The 12,455-nt window shown below is 42.3% G+C and overlaps 1 protein-coding gene across 2 annotated transcripts in view; it reads left to right on the forward strand.

Moving 5' to 3' along the window:
- RAB7A (RAB7A, member RAS oncogene family) overlaps positions 1-3,446 on the forward strand; it is a 97,818-nt gene extending 94,372 nt beyond the window's left edge. For both annotated transcript variants that reach the window (XM_081078933.1, XM_081078934.1), the window contains exon 6: positions 1,996-3,446. In XM_081078933.1, coding sequence (XP_080935059.1) covers positions 1,996-2,091 — 96 coding nt within the window. In that variant the 3' untranslated portion in view covers positions 2,092-3,446. The remainder of the gene's footprint in view (positions 1-1,995) is intronic.
- Positions 3,447-12,455: the final 9,009 nt, after the last annotated feature.

A 12,455-nucleotide genomic window follows, 5' to 3' on the forward strand; every position in this document is an offset into this window, starting at 1 on the left:
AAATGTCCAAAATAGGCAAAACAGAGAATAGATAAGTGATTACTAAAGACTGGGGGAAGCTAATTTTTTTAAGTATTCCTAGAGGTTTTTACCCTTTAAAAAAAATATTTTTTTTCAATTACAGTTGACTTTCAGTATTATTTTGTGTTAGTTCCAGGTATGCAGCGTATTGGGTGGACATTTATATAATTTATGCAGTGATCCCCCCAATTAGTCAAGTACCCACATGGCACTATACACAGTTGCAGCATTATTAATTATAGTCCCTATGCTATACTTTACATCTCCATGACTATTTTATAACTACCAATTTGTACTTCTTAATCCCTCCACCTTTTTCACCCAGCTCCCCAACCCCTCTCCCCTCTGGCAACCATCACAATGTTTCTGTATCTGTATGAGTCAGTTTCTGTTTTGTTCTTTTGTTTTTTAGATTCTTTGTATAAGTGAGATCACATGGATTTATCTGTCGGATTTATTTCACTTAGCATAATACCCTCTTAGTCCATCCATGTTTTCACAGAGGTCTTCACTTTTATATATAGCTATTGTGAATGGAATAATTTCTCCTAGAGAACTTTTTTTTTAGTTTCATGTGTACAACACACTGTAATAGTTAGACATTTATCATTTATACCCCTCACAAAATGATAACCCCTCTCCCCCAATCTTCTACCCCTCTGACATCGCATGCAGCCATGACATTTCTACTGTCTCTATTCCTTATGCTGTACTCCTCTTCTTGTAAATATATATATATATGTGTGTGTGTATATATACACATACATATATGTATATGATTATAGTTGACATTCATTATTATTCAGCTTCAGCTTATGGTATACAGTGCAATGATCAGGCATCTGCAGCATCCCTGAACTGGTTTCCCTAATTCCTAGAGAACTTTTAATGAATAGAAGAAACATTCCCTGCTTTATCTCCAAATCTTAGAACAGTTCCCGGCACATGAGTACTTAGTGTTTAAATGACAAATTATTTTCCTATACCACGAAGTAGAAACCTCGTCACTGGGAAAATGTTAATTCAGCAAAAGTCCCACTAAACTGACCACAGTCCACCTCCTGTGATCTCTCACCACAGATGATGATAAAATTCATCCACAACTGGTTTCTAAGCATGCAGCATTTGGAGACAAAACTCTCCTAAACCTTTGGATGAAAAAGAAAAAAGAAAATAGACCCTAAATCCAGAAAAATTAGTGGCATATAGGGAAATTGGGGACTATTTTGGGATTGAGAGACAGCTAGCACTCATTTTCAGCATACTGTTTGCCTTGTGGAAATGCTAAGAGTTGCCAAAAATCCAGGCCATGTAAAGTATAACTTCTTTTTAAGTGTTGGTGACTATATGGACCATACTGAAAGCATCTGTGAGGTAGCTATGGTCCTTAGGCCACCACATTGTGGTCTGATTTATTTATTTACTTATTTCTTATTGATTGGTTGATTGATTGGAGAATATTGGGGAACAGTGTGTTTTTCCAGGACCCATCAGCAACAAGTCAAGTTGTTTTCAATCTAGTCGTGGAGGGCGCAGCTCAGCTCCAAGTCAAGCCGTTGTTTTCCATCTAGTTGCGGAGGATGCAGACCACTGGCCCATGTGGGAATCGAACCAGCAACCTTGGTGTTGAGAACTGAGCTCTAACCAACTGAGCCAACCAGCCACCCCTGTGATCTGATGTAGAGAATGAGTCAGCTTCTGTCCTGACTGCTCAGTGTCAATTGCTACTATTCCTGCTTAACTTATCTCTTCACACTGTCCTGGAATTATTACAAAACCTGTCTTCTTCTTGCTTGGTCTTTGAGGGTTGAGTACCTTCTGCAAGAGCCCTTCCTTCACTGCTAGGTCTGTCCCTGCTCCTACCCATTGTGCTCAGGAGCACAGTGTGGAAGTGTGCTACTGCAGGCCAGACCTGCACACAGGAATTCCCCTGTACCCTGAGTGACAAACCTTTCTCTCTCTCTCCCTGCCCAGGAAACGGAGGTGGAGCTGTACAATGAATTTCCTGAACCCATCAAACTGGATAAGAATGACCGGGCCAAGGCCTCGGCAGAAAGCTGCAGTTGCTGAATGAGCAGTGAGAGCAGAGCACAGAGTCCTTCACAAACCAAGAACACACTTAGGCCTTCCAACACAAACCCCCTCTCCTCTTCTAAAAAAAATATAATGTGATTTCTCTGGATCCAGTTGCCAAAAGAAATCCCACCAAATACACTCACCCCCCCATACTCCCCCCCCCACACACACACACACCTGACACAGCCCAGGCAGACTCCAGCCCAGGCCTGGGATGGCCCCATCAGGGTCTTCCCACCCACCACATCAGCCGTCGTATGGCCGCAGGATGGGCCAGCTGTAGACATCATTCTGGCGTAGAGTTGGCATCCGAAGCTTATTCTTTTTATCCACCAGGGAGAGAGAACTGTTTACAGTTAATCTGTGTCTAATTAGTTATCTGATTTTTTTTTTAACGGTCTTGTGGTCTTTTTACCCCATCCCCACCCCCCCTCCTGTGAAGGCTACCACTTGGGAAGGCTGGTGCCCCATGCTTCATTACAGGCTCACACCCAGTCTGATCAAGCTGAGTTTTGTATGTATCTGTTAATGCTTGTTACTTTTAACTAATCAGATCTTTTTACAGTATCCATTTATTATGTAATGCTTCTTAGAAAAGAATCTTATAGTACATGTTAATATATGCAACCAATTAAAAATGTATAAATTAGTGTAAGAAATTCTTGGATTATGTGTTTAAGTCCTGTAATGCAGGAGTGTAAGATGGAGGGTTGAACCCTGTCTGGATTGCGGAGTGTTAGCAACTCAGAATTCAGAAATCCAGCTAGAGGCAGTATTCTGTACAGTAGACACAAGAATTATGTACGCCTTTTTTCAAAGACTTAAGAGCCAAAAAGCCTTTCATCTCTCCAGGGGGAAAACTGTCTAGTTTCCTTCTGTATCTAAATTTTCCAAAAGGTTGATTTGCATAATACGGTGGTTTGTGCAGTAGATAAACGGCTGTTAAAATTCTCATTCCCCACCCCCCTTTTTTTTCCTGCTCCACACTTTGAAACTCCCCTATTAGATCAGCATCCTGCTTAAAAGAGGAAAAGGAATATCCTAACAGATCTGTCCTAGTGATTTTACCTTTGTTCTAGAAGGCACTCCTGTCAGGGTTGTGGTATCCTTAGGTTAGCAAACCTTCTCCTTTTCTCCACTGACTCCCCAATATTGCCCATTATTAATTAACCTGTTTCTTTGGTGTGGAATCCTGGAACTTCTGCCCCCTCTCTAGGATCTTCTCCTGCACTATAGCTTGCTTAACAGAGCACTTCCCCCTTTTCCAAAGGTCTACATTCTAGGGTGTAGGCCAAGTTCTTCTGTAAAGAATGAACGTGATGCCAATAAAATGTAACGAGAGCAAAGATCATCTGCCTTTGCCCTGTCATTTTTCCTTCTTCCATACCACTGGCTCAGTAGACACCATGTTAGCTAATCATAACCATGCTTTATCAAGCAAAACAGCCCTCCATAACTGGGCATGTGGTGGTGCTTTGAGGCAGAAAGCCTCAAATCCAGCCCTGCGTTACCTATTCCTAGTTTGTTTTCTGTTTTTTGTTTTTAATCACAGTATTGAAGGGATGGGGACCCTGAGTGGAGAACACATTGGCCCTTTAGAGGAACAACCACAAATTGCTGGTGACCTATGGACCACCCACAGCCTATGAGTTTAACTTAGCTTTTGTGTTGGTTTCTTTTTGTTTGTTTGTTTTTTAATTGGCCTAGTTGCTAGTACTCAGATATTACATAGTTCTGGATTTCTGATTTTTCACAGGAGAGGAAGATTTGGCAACAGGGGCCCTTTATTCCAGCATATTTAACCCACCAACTAGAACTGAATAGATGCCATCTAGAACCAATTTTATAAAATAGTAGTGTTTCAGTCAGTGTGTTGGGTATAGGTTTTATAGAAGTGCCCTGTTGACTTAGCTCTTCGATTGTACTTTGCCATGCTTTTCTACATTTCCACTTCTAAGGCTCCTCAGTTGGTTTCTTTTCTTGTGCCTGCTCTTGGCTCATACTTCATGCATTAAAAAATACCATTCTTAGACACTCATGACTACAGTTCTACCATGGCTAGTGGTGTAGGGCTTTAATCTCTGGTCCCACTTCCTGAGCTGGGTCTAATTGGTGTTGTGTTTGGCTTCTAGAGAAGCAGAGTCCTCAGAGACTGAGCCCAGTGACTGAGGGGCCCAGTGACTGAGCCATGGTTTATGGACCCTGTGTGATACTCACCTCCACAAACCTGGCTACTGTTCCTCTCTGATCATGTTTCTCTCAACCATCATCCTAAAACTGATGATCTTCCTGACGTTAATCTGTATCTTGAGATAAGCTTGAATGTAACCTTATAAGTGGCCCCGATCCCAGTCATAGCTCACCCTAGTTTTAAACTTGATCTTAAACTGACCTTGACTCCTATCCTAAACATAGCCCCTTTGAAATGACCTTAAATCTGACCTTAACCATAATTCTGACTTTGAAGTTAACATTGAACCCTACTTTGACAAACTTACTCTCCAACCTGAGACTAACCAGTCTAATATCCCATCAGCCCAGGCTGATCTTGATTTCATTGTGTATACGTAAATTGTATACGTACACACTATGTTCATCTAAATTTGGTTTATACACAGTAAGAAATAATGGCACGGACTGAACTCTGCACTAATATAGTATCTTTTTCCATATTCTTCTTAGATTGAGCATAAGCATGAGCTTTTGAAAGAAACAAGTCCATTTGCTTCAACAAGCAGTAAGGATTTTTTTTCAGTAATACTCCTTAGGTTAATTTAAATTTGCCTTACCTCCCAGTAAGAATGTGAATTGAGATGAATGTTTGTTGCTGTGTTAACATTCATCTCAGTTAGCTCTAACAATAAGTTACTTTTGAGAAAAATGAAAATGAATTTGTTGCACTAATCCAAATTCATTTCAGTAGTACTCCTTAGTTTCATCCCTATGCTGTCTCACACTATGAATGTGAAATACAATACTGTGCTTACTTTCGTCTCACATTATTCTAACAAGCTATGAGGAATCCTGGACAGAGTTTGTTGCACTAACAGGAAGAGTTCTTAATCCAAACTCCTATTCAGACTGATCCTAATTTTTCTTACCTCTCAGTAAGAATATGTCTTTGAGATTAATGATGTGTTGTGTTACTCATGTTTATGTTAGTTAACACTAACCAGCTGTAAGATTTTATCTTTGAGAAGAATGTCTGAGACTGAGCTTGTTTGTGTTAATACTAAAGCTTTCCAATAGCACTAATTAGATTCATGCTAATTTACCCTACTCACAGTAAGAATGCTATAGAGATGAATGTATGTAGCACTGCTTATGGCCATTTCAGTGTACACTAACATGCAATCAGGAATTACGTTAATTGAATGATTGAGACTGAGCTTACCAGTAATTAGACTCATCTTAATCGCTTCAAACTCGCAATAAGATCTTGCTGTTGAGGTGAATGCATCTTGCTGTTTATCTCATTTCACTAATCGTAACCCAGACCCCGATGCTCAGCCAGATACTTTAAAGACCCATGATTTTGCCCCCAATCCGACCTTGAACATGGAACTTGACTTTGATGATCAGCTTAACTTCATCATGATCCTGAAGGTCTTCCTGGACTTCACATTGACTTTGACACTTCCTGGCCTTGAAATAACCTTAAAACTCATTCTGACCTTGTCTGACTTTGAACTTGACCCTGAAATGACCTTTATCCTGATTCTGACCATGCCTCACCCTAATTTTAAGTTGACCTTGTACTTTACCTCAAACTGGACCTTTACCATGAACCTGATCTCAACCCACCATGGCTTTGAAATGACCTTGACTTTACCCTGATCCAGTTACTCTGTGAATATCATGTGCCTTATGAATTACCCTATTTTGAGTTTGAACTTGCCTCTAAATGACACACTAATGTTCATCACATCCTTGAAATAAACTTGGACTTCTCCTTAAAATTGACCTTCAACCTGATGCTGACATGTTAACCACAGTGAATGCTGAACTTACCCTTGTGTTTGATTAGCTTGAAGTTGGCCTTAAAATAGACCATATTATCCTGTCTCTGCTCATCTTGCCAATGTCTCACACTGTGTCACTAATTTTAACCTTGAATTACTTGACCCCAGTCTTGTCCTTCAAACACTGGTTATCCTGATGATTATCCCCTTGAAGTGACCTTAGATTAACTTTGAAATTGACCTGGAAGCTGACCTTGATTACTAATGTTCTGACCATGTCTCACCCTTTTTTAAAAACTTGATTGTGAATATAATTTCACATTGATCATGAACCTTGCATACTGACAAGCACCCTGACCTTAACCATCTCTGAACTTGAAATGACCCTGAACTTAACCTTGAATTTGAAAGTGATCTCAATCAGCATCCTGAGTCAGGCCCTAATTTTGACCCTTGTTCTTACCCTATCCATTATTCTTACCATATTTTGCCCTCATTTTTAAGTCTTTGAAACTGATGTTGACTGTGATACTGAACTCAAACACTGACACTGATGCTTTTCACGACCTTGAACCTCAATCTAAAACATCCTGATCATTGTCCTGGCCATGTTATGCCCTAAGTTTATACTTGATCTTGAATCTCTCATCCTGTCACTGATGATAGTTTTGATTTTTGAGCTACCTTGAACTTAAAATGACTTTGACTCTGGACTTAATCCTTAGCCTTGTTCAGATGTTTTATTTTATCCTCACCCTGACGCCAAGCAGCATCCTGACTTCATCTTTTTCTAAGTTTTTTTTTTTCTTTTCAGTTTTCACGTGTACAAAGCAGTGTAATAGTTAGACGTTTAAAACCCTCATAAAGTGATAACCCACCCCCCCAAAGCTACTACCCCTCTGACATAATATAGCTGTTACAATACCATCGACTATCTTCCCTATTCTGTACTCCACATCCCGTGACTATATATGCCTATATATTTAGTTATAGTTGACATTCAGTATTATTCTACTTTAGCTTTTTAAGTGTATAGTGCATTGGTCAGGAATTGACACAGTCTGTGACGTAATCCCCCTGATAAGTCCAGTGCCCATCTGGCACCTTACATGCTCTTTACACAACATTGTTGGTTATGTTCCCCATACTGTTACTATCAATTAATATTTCTTAATGCCTTTACCTTTTTCACCCTGCCCCCAACCACATTCCCATCTATCACCCTGATAGATCTAGTACCTATCTGGCACCATACCTAGTTATTACAATATTATTGACTATATTCCTTATGCTATAACCTACATCCTCATGATTACTGTATAACACCCAATTTGTTCTTAATCCCTTCCCCTTTCACCCATCCTTAAACCCCCTCACATCTTAAAAGAAGTCCCTCTAATATTCCTTGTAAAACTGGTTTGGTGGTGATGAACTCCTTCAGCTTTTTCTTTTCTGGGAACCTCCTATCTGTCCTTATATTCTAAATGATACCTTGCTGGGTAGAACAGTCTTGGTAGAGTATGTCATTGCTTTTCATTACTTGGAATATTTCCTGCCACTCCCTTCTTGCCTCCAAAGTTTCTGCTGAGAATACAGCTGACAGTCTTATGGCGGTTCCCTTGTAGGTAACTAACTGCTTTTCTCTTGCTGCTTTTAATATTCTCTTTGTATTTAACCTTTGGCATTTATGATGTATCTTGGTGTTGGCCTCTGGGTTTATCTTGTTTGGGACTTTGTGCTACCTGGGCTTGTATGTCCATTTCCTTCCCCAGGTTAGGGAAGTTTTCTGTCATTATTTCTTCAAACAGGTTTTCAATTCCTTGCTCTATCTCTTCTCCTTCTGGAACCCATATAATGTGAATGTTGGTACGCTTGATACTGTCTCAGAGGCCCCTTAAACTCTCCTCAATTTTTTGGATTCTTTTTTCTTTTTGTTCTAGTTGGTTGGTTGGATCCTCTGCTTCATCTAATCTGTTGATTCCCTGTAATATAGTCTTCATTTCCATTATTGTATCCTTTCTTTTTTTTTCTTAAAGACTTTATTGGGGAATATTTGGGAACAGTGTGTTTCTCCAGGGCCCGTCAGCTCCAAGTCCAGGAGCTGTTTTAAATCTTTAGTTGCAGGGAGCACAGCCCACCATCCCATGCCGGAATTAAACCGGCAACCTTGTTGTTAAGAGCTCGCACTCTAACCAACTGAGCCATCCAGCCGCCCGTTGTATCCTTTATTTCCAACTGGTTCAGAACCATTTTTTATGGTTTCCATCTCCATTTTTTATATGAGATAATTGAGCATTCTTACAACCAGTGTTTGGAACTCTGTGTCTGATAGATTGCTTATCTCCATTTCGCTTAGTTCTTTCTCTGGAGCTTTGTGCTGTTCTTTCATTTGGGACATGTTTCTTTGTCTCCCCATTTTGGCTGCCTCTCTGTTTGTTTCTATGTATTAGATAGGTCTGCTATGTCTTCCAGTCTTAGTAGAGTGGCCTTATGTAGTAGGTGTGCTGTGGGGCCTAGTGATGCAGTCTTCCTGGTCACCTGAGCCAGGCACTCCAGGTGTGTCCCTTGTGTGGGTTGTGTGTGCCCTCCTCTTTTAGTTGAGCCTTGCTTGATAATTGCACATCATGTGAGGGAATGACCTTTGGGCTCATGGGTTGTGACAACTGGCCTAGACTATAGTGGAAGTTGTTGTGCAGGGGCTGATCCTACAGAGCAGGGTCTGCCTCAGCAGGACTCTGGTGCCTGCCCAATCTATCCCTTGGGTGTGTCGTACTTGGAGACCGCTACATGAAGCTCTAGCTTGTTTTAAAGCTGGCCACCTGGGGCGCTAGCCCCAGAACCACCTTGGTGGGGATCCGCTCTAGATCTACTTCAACCACAGCCTGTGCCCCACCCAGGGCCACCTAACAGGAGCAAGGAAAATACCCACAGATGTCTGCCACCCGTGTTGTGCTTGGAAGCACCTTGAGAAGCCAAGTCACAAGCCAAGGCCGGCTGCCACTATGCCAGCTTAGGACTGCTCAGCTAGAGGTAAAGGACACGCTCAAGCCTGATGTTGCTTGTCTGGGTTCCGTGAACCTTTGAGAGACTCTAGGAAAGTGCAGCTTGAGCCAAGGCAAACGGTCTGTGTGAAAAAGCCACAGAAAGCAGACTGTGTGTGCCTGAAAGTTGGTCAGGACCAAGCCTCAAATTGCCAGGGTGGGGCGAACAAACAGCGGAGACTCAGAAATGGCGGCTGCCTGTGTTCATACTCCAGGAGAGAGGAGGGCTCAACAAAGAAACAGTGGCTTTCGCCAGTTCCTCCATCCAAGAGAAAGCCACCTCTCCAGCCCCCATCCCAAGCCAGACAACTCAATTCCCCACCATTTTTCCCTGCTACCTCTCTAGCTACTGCCCCATCACTGGAGCTCAGAGCGAGTGATTCCGTAGGTGGGTAAGTCCGCACGCAGTTCCTTTAAGAGGAACGCCTGTGAGTGCAGCTGCACTGTCTCAGTCACAATCTCAGCTGTTTTTCACAACCAGAAATTATGGGGACTTCTCTCCCTGGCACTGGAACCCTGGGCTGGGGTGGGGCTGGTATCTCTCACTCCTTTAGGGGTTGGGGGGACCCCCACAGCCAAAATAGACCTCCCGATGGTCACACGCGGCGTCTCTGACATTCCTACCAGTATGGAGGTGGCTGCTTTTGCAAATCCTTAGTTGAAAGGCTTCAGTTCAGCTTGATTTTAGGCGATTCTCAAAAATGGTTGTTTTGTAGATTAGTTGTAATTTTGATGTGGTTGTGAGAGAAGGTAAACACAGCGTTTACCTAGTGCACCATCTTGGTTGTCTCCTCTCTAAGTTTTGATTTGACCTTGAACCTGACCTTATTTCTTAGCATGACCCTCTTCCTCACACTAAAAATCTTCCTTACTTTGGCCACGCTGACCTTGAAGTGAATTTGAATTTGAGTTTTTTCTTGAATCTGACTCTTATTCTGACCCTGACCTATCATTTTGATTGTCTTGCTTTCTTTTAAACCTGACCTTGACCCTGCTCTACTCACCATGACACTGACAATTTCCTGACTTTTCTCAGCTTGACTTTAAAGTAACATTACCTTCATACTGATCCTGCCACTGTATTGAAAATGACCCATTCTGACCTTGAACTTATACTGACCCTGATCCTAATCCTTTGGTTACAGATCATTATTCATTCTTCGACCCACACCAACAATGAAATGATCTTATCCTTAAAATTGACCTCAATACTATTAACCTTTATCATGAATCTAATGATAATTGACCAGAACTGCCACATGTGGAATTTATCGAGATGCCGACTCTGATCCTGACCATGATGTGCCCTTCTAGAGGCCTTTTCCTGATCCTGTCATCTCTGTCATCTGTGATCTACTATCATATCCAGATCCCACTTAGTTTTTTTTTCATTGATTCTTCTCTTACATAAGTCCTGTATTAGTAGCTAGGACTGCTAATGGATGGCTTAAACAACAGAATTTTATTTTCTCACAATTTTTGGAGGATAGAAGTCCAATATCAAGGTATCAGCAAATTGATTCCTTCTGAGGGCCTCTCCTTGTCTTGTAGATGGGCTTCTTCCTGTGTCCTACCTCTATGCGTTTCTGTGCCCTAATCTTTTTTTATGTATAACTGTTTTCAATTACAATTGACACAATATTAGTTTCAGATATATCCAATCTTCTCATCTTACGTGGACACCAGTCATATTGGGCCCACCCGTATGAACTCATTTTAACTTAATTACACCTGTAAAGAGCGTACCATGTTTCCCCGAAAATAAGACCTAGCCAGACAATCAGCCCTAATGCACGTTTTGGAGCTGATTTTAGGGCTGATTGTCCCGCTAGGTTTTATTTTCGGGGAAACACGGTATCTCCAAATACAGTCACATTCTGTGGGGATTAGGGCTTCAACATAGGAATTTGGGACGGGACACAATTCAGCTCTTAACATATCCTATCTGCATATTAGCTCCAATGTCTGTCATTAACTTTACCTTTTCTTTATTTCTTAAATCTGGCTTCATGCTAGATTTACTGCCTTGTTTTAATCCTTGTAAGGTACAAACTACCCTCTGTAAATAGGAGAAAACAAGGTGAGAAGGTCCAAGATGGTGGATTACGTAAATGCTATGTGTACTGTCTCCCAGGATCACACCAAAATTATAAATAAATCAGAATAATCAACCTCAAGAATCATCTGAAGACTAGTTGAACAGAGCCCTGTAAGGATATAAAGAAGAGGCCACATTGAGACTGGTAGGAGGGGCAGAGATGTAAAACTGGCTGACCCCAAACACAGTGGTTAAGTATTGGGAGAAACACCTCAGTGGCAGGAGTTCCCCCAGAAGATGGAGGAGGAGTCCCACCCAGCCCGGAGGTGCTGTGCTGGAAAGATCAGTGAAAATCAGTGAGAACTCTGTCAGTCCTACCGAGAAGGAAGGTGGCTGGAAACACAGATGCCATCTTAAAAGGTCCCACACCCAAACTCACTTGCTTACAAACACTCACCTGGTCTCCAGTAGAAGGGTGGCAACTTGAGAGGCACCAGAAACATACAGGGAAAGACTGAATTGTGTGACTTCTCAGAGCAAGGGCTGGAAGGACAGGAGCCATTGTCCCTGTATGGAGACTGCCTCACGTGTAGCCTACAGTAGGGTGCCATCTTTTCTATGTTGAACCCTCACCCAACGGACCAAATCTGAGACCAAATTGGTCTGGTAAAATCCATGCATGAGCACCACCTTTGTGATGCCCCACCTCACACTGCTAGTACTGCATCGCTGGGGGCACTCCTGGCTCCAGCTGCACACCACAAACTGTGGAAGCTTTTTATAGCAGCAGACAGCCCACAGTGGTCCGGGGAACTTTTGAGGGTGGGCAGTGAGTTACAAACAATGTCACAGCGTTTCTTGGGCATCTTTCAGGGACCTGTGGCCTGATGCTAGCAGTGCTTGACCAGTGTTTTCAAGGTGTTTTTGCAAACTGGGCACAGGCCCAGGACTTGTGCAAGAACCAAAACTGCATTAACTGTAAAAACCACCGCCGACCCCCTGTAGCTCCTTGGAACCATGCCTTGCCCACCAAGAGCTGCATTGCCAAGAGCACTCTCGGTGCCCAGGTGGCCAGCCCTGTCCCACAAGCTGTGGAAGCCTTCTACAGCAGCAGAGGGACCACTGTGGCCCAGGGATCTTTCAGGGGTCGGCAGTGAGCCACAATTTGCACCGCAACCTCTCTTGGTTGCGGGAATCTCATGGAAATCTGTGGGCTTGAGGCACACAGTGGCTAGCCACGGTGTTTTTAGGGTGTTTTTCAAAGTAGTCCGGCACTGGCACAAAAACTGAATCTGCATTAACCTGGTAGAAACCACT

The sequence above is a fragment of the Rhinolophus hipposideros genome, assembly GCF_964194185.1.
Source record: "Rhinolophus hipposideros genome assembly, chromosome: 17".
Taxonomy (NCBI): domain Eukaryota; kingdom Metazoa; phylum Chordata; class Mammalia; order Chiroptera; family Rhinolophidae; genus Rhinolophus; species Rhinolophus hipposideros.